We start from the raw sequence: 14,663 nt of genomic DNA, 5'->3' as shown, positions 1-14,663 counted from the left end.
TGTCTGGGAACTGTTGTGTTTCCAGAATACCTGGGCACAAGGAAGGTTCTTAACCACAGAATGGTTTGGGTTGGAAGAGACCTTAAAAAGCATCTAGTTCCAGCATGCCTGCTGTGGGGAGAGACACCTCCCACATGACCAGGTTGGTCTTGTCCCCTTCCAACCTGGCCTTGGGCACTTACAGCGATGGAGCATCCACAGCTTCTCTGGACAACCTGTTCCAGTGCCTTGCCACCCTCACAGGAAAGAATTTCTTCCTAGTATCTAACCTAAATTTCCCTTCTTTCAGCTTGAAAATATGAAGTTCTCGTAGGTGAAGGCAAGAAAATAATCCTGCATGGCATTTCTTGGGTGTGGACTTTTCTCTTTGATCCTGTTCCATGACAGCTCATGTTTAAGTGTTAGGGTATGTGACAAGGTATATATCAGAGTTTCAAATAAGGCAAAGCTGGAACTAAGGTGCTGTTTAGTAGTGTTACGATTTGCAGTGCTTTCGGTGGAGGTCATCTGGCTGTGGGACTTCTACGGATACATCGGATGTCTGAGATCTGGGAAAGTTGCTTTCTGCTGTCTCAAGGGATTTGATGTGTGTGAATGAGATTTCTGTTCATCGCTCTGTTTTGCAATCAGCACCCATTTTTTACAACACTGTAGTTTAAACAAGAGACAGCCAGTGTTCTCACTGCTGTGATGGGAATGCAGGAACAATGGGATACACACCCTCTCCTCATGTTTTTGCTGGTGCCCATAGCCAGAGCAGGGCTATGCAGTCCTTCACGTGATCACAGATGTGGGGATGTGGGAGAAGACAGGGACATTAGCATGGCATCACCAGCACTCCTGATCATGCTTCACCACTGATGGCCAGGAGGAGGGTGAAATATGTGCTTTGTTTCAGGTGTGGGCCCTTCCTCCTTCCATTTCCTTGTGGCCCCAAAGGACCCAATTCCTGCCTTTTGTGTCTCCAGAATTCCCCCAACTCAGCTGTGAGTCACTTTCTTTCCTGCAGGGACGGACTCCATTCATCCTAAACCAACCAGTTATTATTTTGGAAAAGTGATGCCAATCGTCACTCTATGTACCTGGGCAAAAATAGAGGGGGTGGGGGCAATCTACTCCAGAGAGCAGGAAAAGCAGTTTTCAAGGTCCTTCCAAGTCTTTGAAAGGGAAAATGGATATCCCAGTTTTCACAGGCAGTACTTTCAAGACTCGTCCTGGAAGACCATTTTTGCTTTTAAATTTGCATTTTGTTTTCACACTTTTGTTATTCTTCCTTCTAGTGTAAAGAGTCCTTTTGCTGTAAAGAGGGTGAGTCAAGTGTGATACTTTTGGACACTCGGAGCTGTTCTGCCCCTCTGATTCAGCTGTTGTAACTTCTACCTGTGTGGAATTAAACCCGTTTACCTGTGGAGGAAAAAAATGTTCAGAGCTGTTCAGCTACTTTGATTTCTGCTTTTTAAACCAAATCTCATTAATGCTTAATAAATTGGCATGGGAAGAATAGAAGGATCCCAGGAAATAAACGGTAACAGACTGTGTCATGGCTACAAATGGTTTCTGTTTGGGGTGGGAAATGATTTTTAATTATCGTCTATAGAGACTGTAGAGAGATGGATGGAATGAAGTTATTTCCCTGAGCTCACAGGCATTGAACTTTGCTTATCCAACCACGTAAACCAAAGAAAACTCAGGCAATTAATTTAACGAGAGTACTTGGGACATGATATCATTCTGAATGGACAAGCCTGAGAAAACAGCTATTTTGAATCACAGCAGGATAAGCATACAAAACAGTATCCCTGCGCAACAAAATCCCTCTTAGCTGGGTGCCAATAATTGGTCTGTTAGAGCCATGGGGTGTTTGCCCAAACCTTGGCTTTTGGGATAAGCAAATTCCTTTTTAAATACTCACAGTAGTGGCAAGTAAAACTTACGTGTGACTTGAATTGATTGTGCTTGTGAGAGAGAAGGTGCCGTTTCATACAGGGAAGTTAAATATTTTCTTGGGACAAGTCATTACTAGATGTAGATCCACTACCTTAGCTATCATGAAATAGATAAATCTTTTCTTCTGACATAGAAAGAGAACATGAACCACTTTTCTTTCCAGTAAGCTTTCTTGTAGAATCTTACAATAACAGCTGGTGAAACAGCTCATTTTCTGCAAGTAGTAAGGGGGCTCTTACAGTTGACAGGAGAAAGATGCACTATGAGTAGTAGTATCTAAAGTACCTTTTTTGTTTTCTTCTTTTTTCTTCTTTTTTTTTTTAGGAATTCTGTTCTGTTTCTGCTTGCAGTAAGGGCTGCCCCTGGTTTAAATTTTCTCTCCTTTCAAGCTTCTGGATTTTTAAAGCCCTTTATTTTTTCTCCTCCCGTTTCTTGCACTTTCCACTGTTTTCAGTTTTGTAGTTTACTGTTCAATTAGCCTTAAATAAAAATAACGGGTGGTTGTTGGGTTTCTGGTTTTCGTTAATGAAAGAGCCAACCAGAAACAACTATACAGATCAATTCTGGAACACAAATCCTTGTCCCAACAGCTCCCATTTCACACAGTTAATATAGATATTGAAAACAACAGTATTCCTCCCATAGCTTCTGGTTTAACTACAGCCAGAGTTCATGCTGCTTTTGGCTGGTCCGGGTGTTGTTGCTTTTGTCACAAAGGGGAGGTGAGACAGGAGCAGGGCAGCCCGGGGTCTCTCTGTGCCCCAGATGGTGACAGCGAGGAGCAGAGACAGCACGCGGCTGCCGTGTGGGGGGTGTGGGGTGGCCGGGCACCCGCGTGGGGCAGGCGCAGGTGACACAGTCGGTCACCACAGGGAACACTGGACTGCGGCGGTCGCAGCCCCCGTCCGTCCCCGGCTCATGGTGAGCTCGGCCGGCCTCCATCGCTGTGTGCGGGGAGGGAGGCGTGCGAGGGCAGAGACAACAGGTACAGGGAGCTCCTGGAGCAGGTAAACTTAACCAAGAGTCTGGAGAATCTCTGAATCTCTCTTTCCTGGAATGCCTGAGGGAGATGGGTCTGTTCAACTTTGAGGAGTGACTGAGAGGGGGCCTCATCAATGTGATTACGTACCTAAAGAACGGGTGTCAAGAAGATGGACCAGCCCCTTCTCAGCGGTGCCAAGTAAAAGGACAAGAGACAATGGGCAGAAACGGATGCACAGGAAGTTCCACCTGAATACGAAGAACTTTTTTACTGTCGAGCTGATCGAGCACTGGAACAGATTGCCCAGGGAGGTTGTGGAGTCTCCCGCACTGGAGAGGGGGCAGGGAGGTCGCACCGGATGACCCAGTGCGGTCCCTCCCAACCCGGCCCGTCCCGTGCCTCCGTTGCCCCCGGCCGAGGCGAGGCGGCCCCGCCGCGCTGCGTGAGGCGGCGCCCGCGGGCCCGGCGCGGGGGCGGGGTGGCCGCGGGGGCCGGCGGCGGGGCGGCTCCTTCTTTGGCCATGAGCGAGGTGCCGGCATTCGGCCGCCGCCGCCGCCTGCGGGACGCGGGGAGGGAGCGGCCGCGGCGAGGTTCCGCCGGCGGCAGCGGCGGGTGGGATGGCCCAGGCCAGGATCAGCGCCAAGGCCAGCGAGGGGGCGCAGCAGCAGCAGCCGCAGCAGCAGCAGTCGGGCGGGCAGCTCCGGGGCCGCTTCTACCGCTCCACCTCCATGGCCGACCGCTCCAGCCGCCTGCTCGAGAACCTGGACCAGCTGGAGCTCAGGTGGGGCCCGGGACGGGCGCTGGGAGGGGGCCGCGGAGCTGTCTGGCCCCGAGCCCGCGGCTCCGCACCGCGGGGCGGCGGCGGGCGCGGAGCCCTCCCCGGCCTGGGGGGAGGGGGGAGGCTTCTTGAGGGGGCCGAGGGGAAAAGGGTTCTCCTTCTCGGGGGGCAAAGTTTAAAAATAGGAGCTGCTGCTCTAAGGTGAACTTGCGTGGCCTGGAAATACACGAAAATAGGAATATGTACACGAATGTATGAAAGTAGACGTTTTTGAGAAAAAGCGCGAAGGGCTGCTTCAGATTTGTTACCCTTGAGGGTGCGGGGAGCGCTGGGCAGACGGGGCTGCGCTCTGCGGGCTGTGACACGCCGGGTACGAGCCCGCGGTGCATCGTGCCTGTCGTCCCTCCCTGTCGCCCCTATCCCGCATCTGCGGGCAGGTGTTTTATAAGAAGATGCAGGAAATCCGAGGATAAAACCTGGTGTCATTCGAGCTCTCGGAGACTCTGGCAAGCCTTTAAGCTGCAGTGCTGAGTGCTGGCGTGTGGGGCTTCTTGTCTTCCAAACCTTCCTCTGCACTTACTGGTTCAGCTGTGGATGTTCTGGATGTGTTTATGTCCACCTCCTCTCCGAGGTGTATTAAAACGTCTCCTTACAATGTGAACAGCATTGCATTCTGCAGCTGAGGTGTGTTTTTCCAAAGTTATTGTAAATGCTATGTGAAATTCATCATTGTGCCAAGACATGTCCTGACTTTTTCTGTTACTTGACGTTCCCTAAATAATACCATTTGACTTTTTTCCCAGTTTGGCCTTATAAGAGATGATACCTTGCCTTTAATCATCTTCCCTGTCTTCTCAGCTCTGCTAAATTACATAGTGTCCTTTCTGAGGTGGATGGATGTGCAGGATGCCACTGATTCACCTCCTCTGGTACTGTCTCTGTTTCAACACACCCTTTCCTTCATTACAGCTGCATATTGATCAGCGGCTTTCACAGAACCACCCAGAATGTTTCTAGGACTTTCCTGTAATTAAAAGAGCTCTGTGGGATGCAGGAGTTTTATTTCCCCTTTCTGCTTGCATTGCTTTGCATTATTCAGGAGTGGACTCGATGTGCTGTTATATTAGCCTTTCACTTAGCTTGATTAAATCTCCTTGAAGTCCTTTGCAGACTTCTCTGAATTTGATTAAACAAAATCACTGTCTGCAAACAAGTCTCACTCCTTACATCCAGGTCTAGGCATATGATGAATATATAATCCAAAAATTAGCATGAGAATATGCAAAAATGTGTTTTAGATTTGGTGAGTGACTCTGAAACAAAGCAGACAGTTTGGTTAGCCAGCAATTAAACCCTCAATTAAACTTCCCAGTTTGCTGTGGTTCTTTCAGACAGCCATAATTCTAAATGTTGAATAGTCATGAGGAAAAAAAAAAAAGTCTAATTTGATAAAAGTCACTCAAGTCCTGTGTACGTTTTTCTATTTACAACTAATCGACATGCTTCATTTCAAACTTATTTGAATTACAGGAGGAAAAATTTCTAAACTTTCTCCTTCTCCAGCTGGTTTGGTTTTGCTGTAGACCCTCAAGATGTTGCTTTTAAATATAATAAGTGAAAATTTGTCAAACTGAACTATAGCCTTTAATTAAAACCCTCAACCCTCAAACCCTCAAAAATCCTCAGTTCTCAAGTTGCTTAAGGCCAACTGAACTCTGAAGCAAGCCTCATCCCTCTGGAAATCACAGGAGCACAGAATGGTTTGGCTTAGGAGGGACCTTAAAGGTCACCTAGTTCCAACCCCCTGACATGGGCAGGGGCACCTTTCAGTAGACCAGGTGGCTCAAAGCCCCATCCAACCTGGCCTTGAACACCTCCAAGGATGGAGAGTTCACATCCTCTCTGGGCAACCTCTTCCTCTTAGTGAAGAATTTCTTCTTAATACCTAATCTAAGTCTACCCTCTTTCAGTTAAAAGCCATTTTAAAATGCTCCAGTTTGAACAGCCTTCCTTTTCCTCCACTTCTTTCCACTATGAGTGCTGATTTTCCAACAGTAATGGGATATTTTTGTACCTCCCTGATAGGTGTTTGCAGAGGGGCTTTCTTCTATATGGAATGTGAGCAGGGAAGGGGAGTTAATTTGGCTGCCAGGGTGCAAGTGCCTGAGGTAGAGGTGGCGAGGGGGGTAGATGGCACCTTTGCCCCTTGTAAGGGCTTGGACCTTGGTGTTGCCGTGACTGCCAAGATATCTCAGGAGCAGCTGGAAGCGAGACCAGAGGCTCTGTTTATGAGTCACTGTGTTCTGTTGGTCGTGTTGAGAACAGTTTTAGGTGTGATGATACATGAGGTAAGTCAGACTCTTGCTGGGTATTTTTTAATCTTCATTTTTTGTACTTTTTATCTTGTTCTTTGGATCAACCATATTCCCCCACCATTCATTTCAATGTTCACAGGACTCCTCACCTGGGAGTGGACACTCATCTGAAGGAGCTGAGGATGCTAGGGTGAAACCCCCCCATCTCCTTCCAGTGTGCCTGATTAGCTCCATTTCAGGAAAAAAGTTGCTCCATCCTCAGATGTTTCTTATTTCCTTTGAAGACGTATCTGAACCTCCAGCACGTGGGCTTTAACAGTGGGCTGTTTAAGTCAGTCAGTAGTTTAAAGGACAGGGTTATTGCAGCTGTCCTAAGAAAGCGGGTATCAAGTTTCTCATCTGGAAACAAAAGCACAGCCTGGTCCACCTGTTTCTCAGGGGAATGCTCTGCTCATGTAAATGGTATGTAGCAAAGAAAGGCACTGCTCAGCTAATTGCTCATAAACAGGGAAAATCAGAAGTAAGGAATGTCTTTTGCAGTGTTAGGTAATAGATGGAATATTCAGCTGATGTTCAAAGCAACAAATACACTCCAAGTAAAAATACGAATGGAGGTTTTTCATCTCTGAGGAAAAAAGACCATACTGCTGCATCAGAATAATTGATAACTGGGAATAAATATTGAGTATTTTGTGTTCTTTTTTCTTTGCCTTTTATTCTTTGGTTGGGTTTTTTTTTAGACTTGGATTGTTTTTCCACCTCTTCCCACATCAGTCACCTCTGTTAGAGGTTTAAATCTTCGAACTTTTTTGGGGGGTCCCCCACACAAGGAAAGGAAAATTTTACAGAAACCTGTGAAGTTAAGAAACCGTGCATTTTGTAGGAAAGAAATTATGAGAACTGACTGCAAGGTGTGATCCTGACACATTCTTTTCCTGAAGCTGGTGTGACTTGTTTCCATTTTTTTTTCCTGGTTTTCGTTTCCTCACTACTCTTCTGAAATTACCCTGTCCCATTGTTGTGTGGCACTCTATATTGCAGTTTAAAAAATGGCAAAACTAATTCTGAAGAATCAATTATTGCAAATAAAATAGTTTTAAAGATTTGGTTATATTACCTTCGGTAAATTAATGTCAATTGAAGCTTTAGTTGGTGAACTATATTTTTCTTTTCTTGCAGTGTGCAACATTTATTCTGACAATTTGGCTTTTAGGCCCTATTTCACATACCGAGCTGGCCTTTGTAAGCAGTGATATTTTAGGCACTCTTTTTACAACTGTACCAATTCAGGATACATCTCTGCAATGCAGCTTTTCCACGTTCTTCTTAGGACCCAGCAAAGCTTGTGGAAATCACAGACTGATCTATCTGCTGAAGGCAGAACTTTAGTTTTAAGTCAGTACAGAATACAGATACACAGAATCTGATTTAAAAACACTACAAAATTGAAATCCTGCACTTCAAAATTTTAATTTACAACTTTCCAGTGACCACAATGCATTTTTTAAATTGTGAAAATACTAGGTTTTTTTAAAAGGCATGGCAAGGCATTTTGAAAATATTGCTAGACTTAGTAAATTATAAAGTGGAGACATCTGAAGTATGAAATGACTCCACCTGCCTCACTGCTCTTACTAACTGGTCCAAAATAATAATTAAAAGTATTTGCTCTTGGCATGAATTTGCATTGCATTAGCTTTTCCCATTCCTCCTCAGAACAAACATTAAAGGCAAAGCCTGAAGCCTGCGCTTTCACTGACTATATTAGGCTAACTATTTTGTAAAACAGAATCATTTCGTGAGCAGGCTGCGTGTGAAAAGTGACTATATCCTGAAATGCCCCTGTTCTTCTGCTTTCACCCTCTTTTCTCTTACTGCTATTTTCCTGAAGTTACCTGCCTTCAGCCAGCCTGTGAGGAAGGAGCAGCAGCTCTGTTCTTGTCTCAGGAGATGCAACCTCATCTGCAGATACAGCAATGAGCCACTGCTGCTCCAGGGCAGCACCCAGAAATGTTGAAGAGTGTAGAGCACCTAAGAGACTTAACAGTGTTTTGGTTTGTCTCCCCTTTTCTGGCCAGGTTTCATAAGCATTTCAGGCTAGATGGACGGATTCTTGTGATGCAACTAGACCTCCAGAGCTGTGCATTGCAAACATCTCAAACCATCAGTCAGGTTCACATGATACTCTTGCTTTTCCGTGCTGCGCTTGAACGCAGAGTTGATGGTTTTGGCACAACTCTTCCAGCCACTTCCAGCTTGGAAAGTCTTTCTGCAACCCCCGACCCTTAAGTCTCAGAGAAAAGCCAAGGGAGTGGGATATTTCCCTCTTTTGTATCAGGTCTTCAGAGTGTTGCATTAGATTTCTCCAGCATTCCATATTATTCAGCTGAATGCAAAAGCCCCTTCTTGAAAACTGTGGTGAGGAATAAGACATAAATTAAGAAACTGGACTTGGATTTGTCATGTGGCATTTTCACATCGCCCATGATGAACTGAGTCTGTACTTTATGCCAGGAAGGCAGGCTGTTGGCACAGAACCACACACCTTACCAAGACCCAATAGTTACGGGGACAGCAGTTTCTTATAGACTTTCCCCTTGTCCTCATTGCATTACATGTGTGTTTCAGCACAGTAATGGGACTAGAGTAGGCATCTGGTTTCAGGAGGGACCAAGTTTTGTGCTTCCTTGCAAGCCCAGGAGCTGCTCCCACAGAAGCTTCCTCCCTGTGTGAATCACTGTGAGCATCATTCTGTGGAACACACCAGTGACAGCAGGAGCAGACAGTCCAGCATCTTCTCCCAGTGACCAAGGCACACCGCTTGTGTCAGGAAACCCTTTCATGTTAATAAAAGTGTGTGAGCTTTGTCCCACTCACAGGGTTTTCTGCTTTGCGAAAGGAATTGTTTGGCACGTTGCAGTTTTCTGGAGTGTTGCTTTGCAGGTGGATTTTATCAGTTCTGCTGGCCTGCAGGTGGCACAGGGAGCTAAGGGCCCCTTGCTGCCTCTATCTCTGCAGCCGCCACCCTCACTGTCAAGTTCCCTGATGGGGACTCGGTCCCTTTCTCTCCTCGTTCCTAATTAGGCAGCTGATAATAATTGCCAGTTGGCTACAGGACTTCTGCTATGGGGCTGTAGTACTGTCAGGCTCTGCATATCCAGGTTAACCACACAGTAGGATACAACAGCACTGTCAGTAAAATAAAAGATTCCATTCGCCCCTCCATTTTTTTATTTTTCTTTAAATTATATTGAGTTTTGAAAAGTGAAGTTAAGATAGAGAAAGTCATGAAATCAGTCTGTCTCATGGATAACTAAGAACTGATTGTACTTACTATATGCCAAAGTTTAAAATAAATTCTTTGCAGCTGTAGAGGTGAACACTATTCTATTATTTAAACATTTTGTTTGGTTCAACCATGTACAGGGTAGAGGCTTTCCGTGATGCAGCATCTGCTATGGAACAAGAGAAAGAAATTCTGCTTGAAATGATCCACAATATACAGAACAGTCAGGATATGAGGCACATCAGTGAAGGTGAGAGGCTGCTTTCCTGTACCACCCAACTTGCCCAAAGTCTAATCAGTCCATCTTTTAGGGAGGAGTTCTGTGCGAGCAGCTCTCTGCTGCTCGTAAAGGCGCAGCATTGGAGCCAGCTGAAATGGTTGAAGTGTCTCCCATTATCCTGAGATCTCCTCTTCTTGAGTGTAAATTCATGCTGTTCAGGTGGATGGACTAGCATGAGTGTCACTACTGTGTATGTGAAAGCCTATATTCAGTTCACTGACACATTTTCAAAATCAAGATTAACATCGCTCTGCTGGGGGAGAGACATTGATGATGATGATGGAGTTGAAAATTATTTTGACTACTGGATAGGCATGAGTGTTACAAAGTGTACAGCCTGCAAGAACCTGATGATTCAGATCATTGTCTAAGTTGTGTGATTCACGGCTTTAAATATATTCCTTAAACCTGATCATTAGGTGCTTTAAATTGCTGGTTTATTGGCTCTTCAGGAGCCTACATATCAAGTATGTTGTGTTCATATATTTGAAAAGCAGCTATGCTTTCAGAAAATAGAAAAACAGTTTTTTCATGGCCTCTTATTATATGTAATTTTCTCTATATGGCTTTCTGGGGTATTGCCTAAATCTCTCCCTCAGAATGGCACAGAAGTCTTTAATGAGCCAGTTCTGTTACTGAACATTTCATGGTAATTTTCTATGTTTTGCTTTAAAGTGACACAGCAAGCATTGTGTCAGCAGTGGAAAATCATTGCTTACAATTTTAGTAGAGTTTCATGCCTCATTTCAAATCAGACACTGGCTTCTATGAAATCAGTATCCCTTGGGAAAATGCAAAAAGCTCATTTCTGGCTTCTGGAAATCTTGTTGATTTTCACTTGTTTACTGCTACGTCATAGCAGTTTGAGTGTCTAGACGATACTATTTGCACAGGAAAATATTTGCCTGTAACCAAGAATATTTTCTTGTTTTCGATTGAGGTGAGAGAGAAGAACTTAATCTGACCGCTAATCGCCTGATGGGCCGAACCCTCACTGTGGAGGTTTCCGTCGAAACCATCCGCAACGCGCAGCAGCAGGAATCCCTACTGCACGCCACCAAGATGATTGATGAGATCGTCAATAAACTCCTCGATGATTTGGAAGATGCCAAAATGCGCTTAATGTCACTTTACGGTGCGTGCACGTCCGATGTGCCAGCAGGACCCATCGATCAGAAATTTCAGTCTGTGGTCATCGGATGTGCCATTGAGGATCAGAAGAAAATCAAAAGGCGCCTAGAGACTCTGCTCAGAAACTTGGAAAATTCTGAAAAGTCCATCACATTGTTGGAGCATCAGAAATCATCTGTTCGGCAGTCTTGCAACAGCAAACAGGATTAACGTATCCTCCTGGCTACTTCTGGCAAATCACAGGGTGAGCAACTGGCCATAAAAAGCACACAGAAGCCAAGAAAAGAATTCTCTGTACGAGCACACACACGTATATATGCATCCACGCGCACCAAAGTATATTTGATTGTGAGGTGCAAGCATTTAATGGGTTTTGGTAGCATTGGCATTTTCTTTTGGCAATAAGGAATGCTGTCAGTTCTTCTGTAGAGTTGATACTGCTCTATTGCAAATTGTAATTGTGCTTCTGCTGAACTGACAAAAACTGAAAATCTAGCCTTTCCTCCATTCTCCTGGGTTTTTTTAAACTAAAGCTGTTTTGTCCTGTCATGAGATTTCAGCTTTTCTCTGCTCTATACGAAGTGTGTGAACCAGACTTTTGGGGACAGAAGACAGACCATGGCAATAAATCAAAACAATTAATAAACCGTTTATGGTATTTTCATAAACGACCCAGTGTCCTACTCATTACCATTTATGATTTTCCACTTTTTGAATATTTTGAATAAACTGGTCAGAGTACTTTTCTAGAGATGGACAGCTACATCCCGTTTGTAACTGAGGCAGTGAAGAGCAACACATGTAACCCAGCAATCACCAGCCAGGCTAGAAATGACCTCTCAAAATCCCCTCTCCATGCCTGGTGAACCTTTCTGCTCCCACAAGCTCATTGTAGCTTTGAGCTTGCTGTGTGTTTCTTTTTAAAATATAATAGAAAGGGGAATTGTAAATCAGCTACTACTCCACTTTTGTATCATCCATGAAGCCACAGAGCAAAACATTTTAACTTCTCACCTGGCAAACACCCTATTTTGTGTCTTGTGCAGGATGGTACTTTGTACATCCAGCATTACTCACCTCTTTCCTGAGTGGTTTTTGGTTTGTTTATTATCTTCCACTGTCACTCACAGTAACTGCTGCACATCATCACTGAACTCTGTGGCTGTGGGTCAAGTCGCAGATTTTAGGGTGTGCCTGTAGTTTTTTTGACCCCCTATAGCCTGTCCAGTCTTGCAGTATTTCACCCAAGGGTGCCCTGAGGGAAGCAGCAGCCATCAGTGTGCTGAACTTGGCTCAGGCTAAAGTTCAGCTGAAGGGAGCCTGAAGGGTGTGAGTGATGCCACCAACCACAGCTGCCTCGTTGGCAGTGCCTAGGGTGTTACAGCTGGAGTGTCACACCTGGATGCTGAGGGCACCAGCCCATGGTGAGGGCCCCGCACATCAGGCTCCTGCACAACCAACACTCAGGAGCCTCGTGGTTTTAAATGCCTTGGATGGGCTCATATGCTCTGCAGGAAAACTCAGCCTCAGCTGCTCTGAGGTCACTGGCACAGCATTTAATTTGCAGAAACGGCACTTCAGGTGGGTGCTTTGAATGCAGTCCAAGTTTCAGCTTCGAGATCATGAGAAGTTTCTAAGAGCTGGTGACATTAATTCTGTAATTCCACTTTAAAAAATCTTCAGCTATTAAAACCCTTTACAGTAATATACAGCCTGGGTTGTTTCCAGAACTCAGGCTGTGCAATACTTAAGTTGAACACAGCTTCTTGTTGCTTAGAATATTTCTTCAATATCTGGGGGTTTAAGGCCATTATAAGGTTATTCAGGCAACAAGTTTGTTTTCTTTCTTAAATCTCTTTATTGTCCTGATACCTAAAAGAATTTTTATTTCTCATAGCACTTGTGCTATCACAGAATTGCAGAATAGGTGCATTAGAAGGGACTGATGAAGGTCATCTCATCCAATAACTGTAATGAACTTAAAACGTTGCCAGTTAATCTTTATCTGGGTGTTAAGCAAAAACATTGATTTTCTGTGTTCAAAACTGCATGCGAGAGGAAGCAGGAGTATGTTACTTCTGATACTCTTCAGATTCCTGGGTAAAGAGGCAGACATAGATACTGATTTGGGTTTTAACTAAAAAGAAAAAATACCAAAATAATGCAAAAGCCCCAGCCAACAATCACTAGTGACTATTTACCTGCTTATTTTCAGAAAATGTACCAGGCATCTTTGATATATTAATAATATTTTAATGCCACTTCCAGTGTCTATTAAACCTTGTCACTGTATTGGCTGGACCAATCATGAAAGGCAAAATGACCAGAAAGATCAGAAAATAATTCCTATTTTGCATTTCAACCACATGGTAAAGAAATCAGAGGCAAGAGCTAAGAAACACCATTTCTATTGGACTGGGGTGTCCACACCTGTTCCTTTGAGTGCTCTCAAAGTGCTGCCTTGGATCCCAGCTGTTGGCAGCACACACAAGAATCGAGCACATTTCTCAATCAGATCGAGGTTGCACAGCTTGTAGTTACAGCAATTTTTGAAATTTAATAATCTGACAATTTAATATAACCACAAAAGTAGTGACTTATATCAGACCAAACAATAAGCAAACAAACATTTTAAGTTGCATGATGCAACTAGTGTCACTTACAAGAGAACAGCAGAATTAATTTGGGATATTAATTAATAAGGGATTTTACAGAACAGCATATACAAGATACTCAGTTTTAAACACTGATTCTTTTGCTTGAGCATTCATGGTATGTTGACTTTTTCTTCTATAAATCTGTTACATTAACTTGAGATCCTGATGGTGATAAAACCAGTTATGTACATTTCCTCTTTAGCCAGTTACATTTAAGCCATTAGTAACAATGCATCTTAATCCTCCCAATGAGAGTGGTGTTCTTCCTGGTCCACAGTAGTTTTTCATTTTTCTTACCAACATTAGCGAGATTGGCAGAACTGACAAACTATTTATCAGTATTATCCTTCTAAATGAGAATGAGCCTAGTTCAGTACTAGGACTCACCTGGCTTTGAGATGACTTGTACAGAACATTTCAACATGGAACAGTAGCAGGTTTCTCTTACTCCATTATAGCACCTTCTATCTTAAATCTAAGCATTCCTGTGTTCTTCATTCTATAATTTTGATTACCTGCTTGGATGCTATATTTAACAGAGAATTATTTTCTTAATACTATTGGTACATTAGAAAGAAGATCTGCACAACTTTTACTTCCTACAAAAGGATGGCAAGATTGTTTCAATGAACTCAAGCTGGACCATCCTTGCACTCTAATTTTGGTACAATTAGTGCTCAGGTAATGCAACTTCAACCGAAGGTCTGACTACACTTAGAAAAGCAGCAGGGGCTCAGGCAGAGTCACTGTAACAGGAGCAGCATGTGTGTTGGCTTGCTGCATGATGAACTCCCACAGAGGAGAAGGAGAGATCATTCACCCTGTTAACACCTGGAGCTCTCAGCCTGAAGGGTGCATGAACAACTTCAAGTGCAGGCTTGCTGAGTACTGTGCATGTACCCCACATGACCCCCCAGAATGCTGCGTGTTCAGCTGCTCAATGCTCTTTAGATTATCCCACTGCTACAGAAATGATGCAGAGGAAAACTTCATGTCAGATGTGCCGCAGCCCAATAATGAAGCATAAAAATTAAACAGGAAATCAGACTGACAGTGTGGTAATTCAGGCATTTTGACTACAAAAGTGTTGCCTTAAGAAACACTGAAAATGAGAAAGCTTCAAAATTGTCTTAAGTGGAATATTTAAATTCTTTTTTTAAATTAACCACACACACACAAGCACAAAAATAAGTGTGATCAGTCATACAGCTTTGAGATTTGCTATTTCCAGTTGGAAATACATCCCTATCATTACTGCTTTGCATCTAACGATGCCTCACCTACTGG

At 44.0% G+C, this 14,663-nt stretch overlaps 1 protein-coding gene across 1 annotated transcript; it reads left to right on the top strand.

Annotated features, from left to right (window-relative positions):
• The first annotated feature begins 3,373 nt into the window (after positions 1–3,373).
• Positions 3,374–11,387, top strand: BAG2 (BAG cochaperone 2). The gene is made up of 3 exons (XM_040058749.1): positions 3,374–3,710; positions 9,449–9,558; positions 10,529–11,387. Exons 1-3 carry the CDS (start codon positions 3,547–3,549, stop codon positions 10,927–10,929), a joined length of 675 nt encoding a protein of 224 aa, XP_039914683.1. The 5' UTR covers positions 3,374–3,546; the 3' UTR covers positions 10,930–11,387.
• Positions 11,388–14,663: the final 3,276 nt, after the last annotated feature.

The sequence above is a fragment of the Hirundo rustica genome, chromosome 3, assembly GCF_015227805.2.
Source record: "Hirundo rustica isolate bHirRus1 chromosome 3, bHirRus1.pri.v3, whole genome shotgun sequence".
NCBI lineage: Eukaryota > Metazoa > Chordata > Aves > Passeriformes > Hirundinidae > Hirundo > Hirundo rustica.
This window is presented reverse-complemented; position numbering and strand designations above follow the sequence as displayed.

Bases quoted from the DNA above. Each gene is read 5' to 3' on its own strand.
- BAG2 (XM_040058749.1), top strand. From the start codon at position 3,547: ATGGCCCAGGCCAGGATCAGCGCCAAGGCCAGCGAGGGGGCGCAGCAG. The intron at 3,711-9,448 runs GTGGGGCCCGGG...AACCATGTACAG, and splicing joins CTGGACCAGCTGGAGCTCAG to GGTAGAGGCTTTCCGTGATG. The intron at 9,559-10,528 runs GTGAGAGGCTGC...TTTTCGATTGAG, and splicing joins TATGAGGCACATCAGTGAAG to GTGAGAGAGAAGAACTTAAT.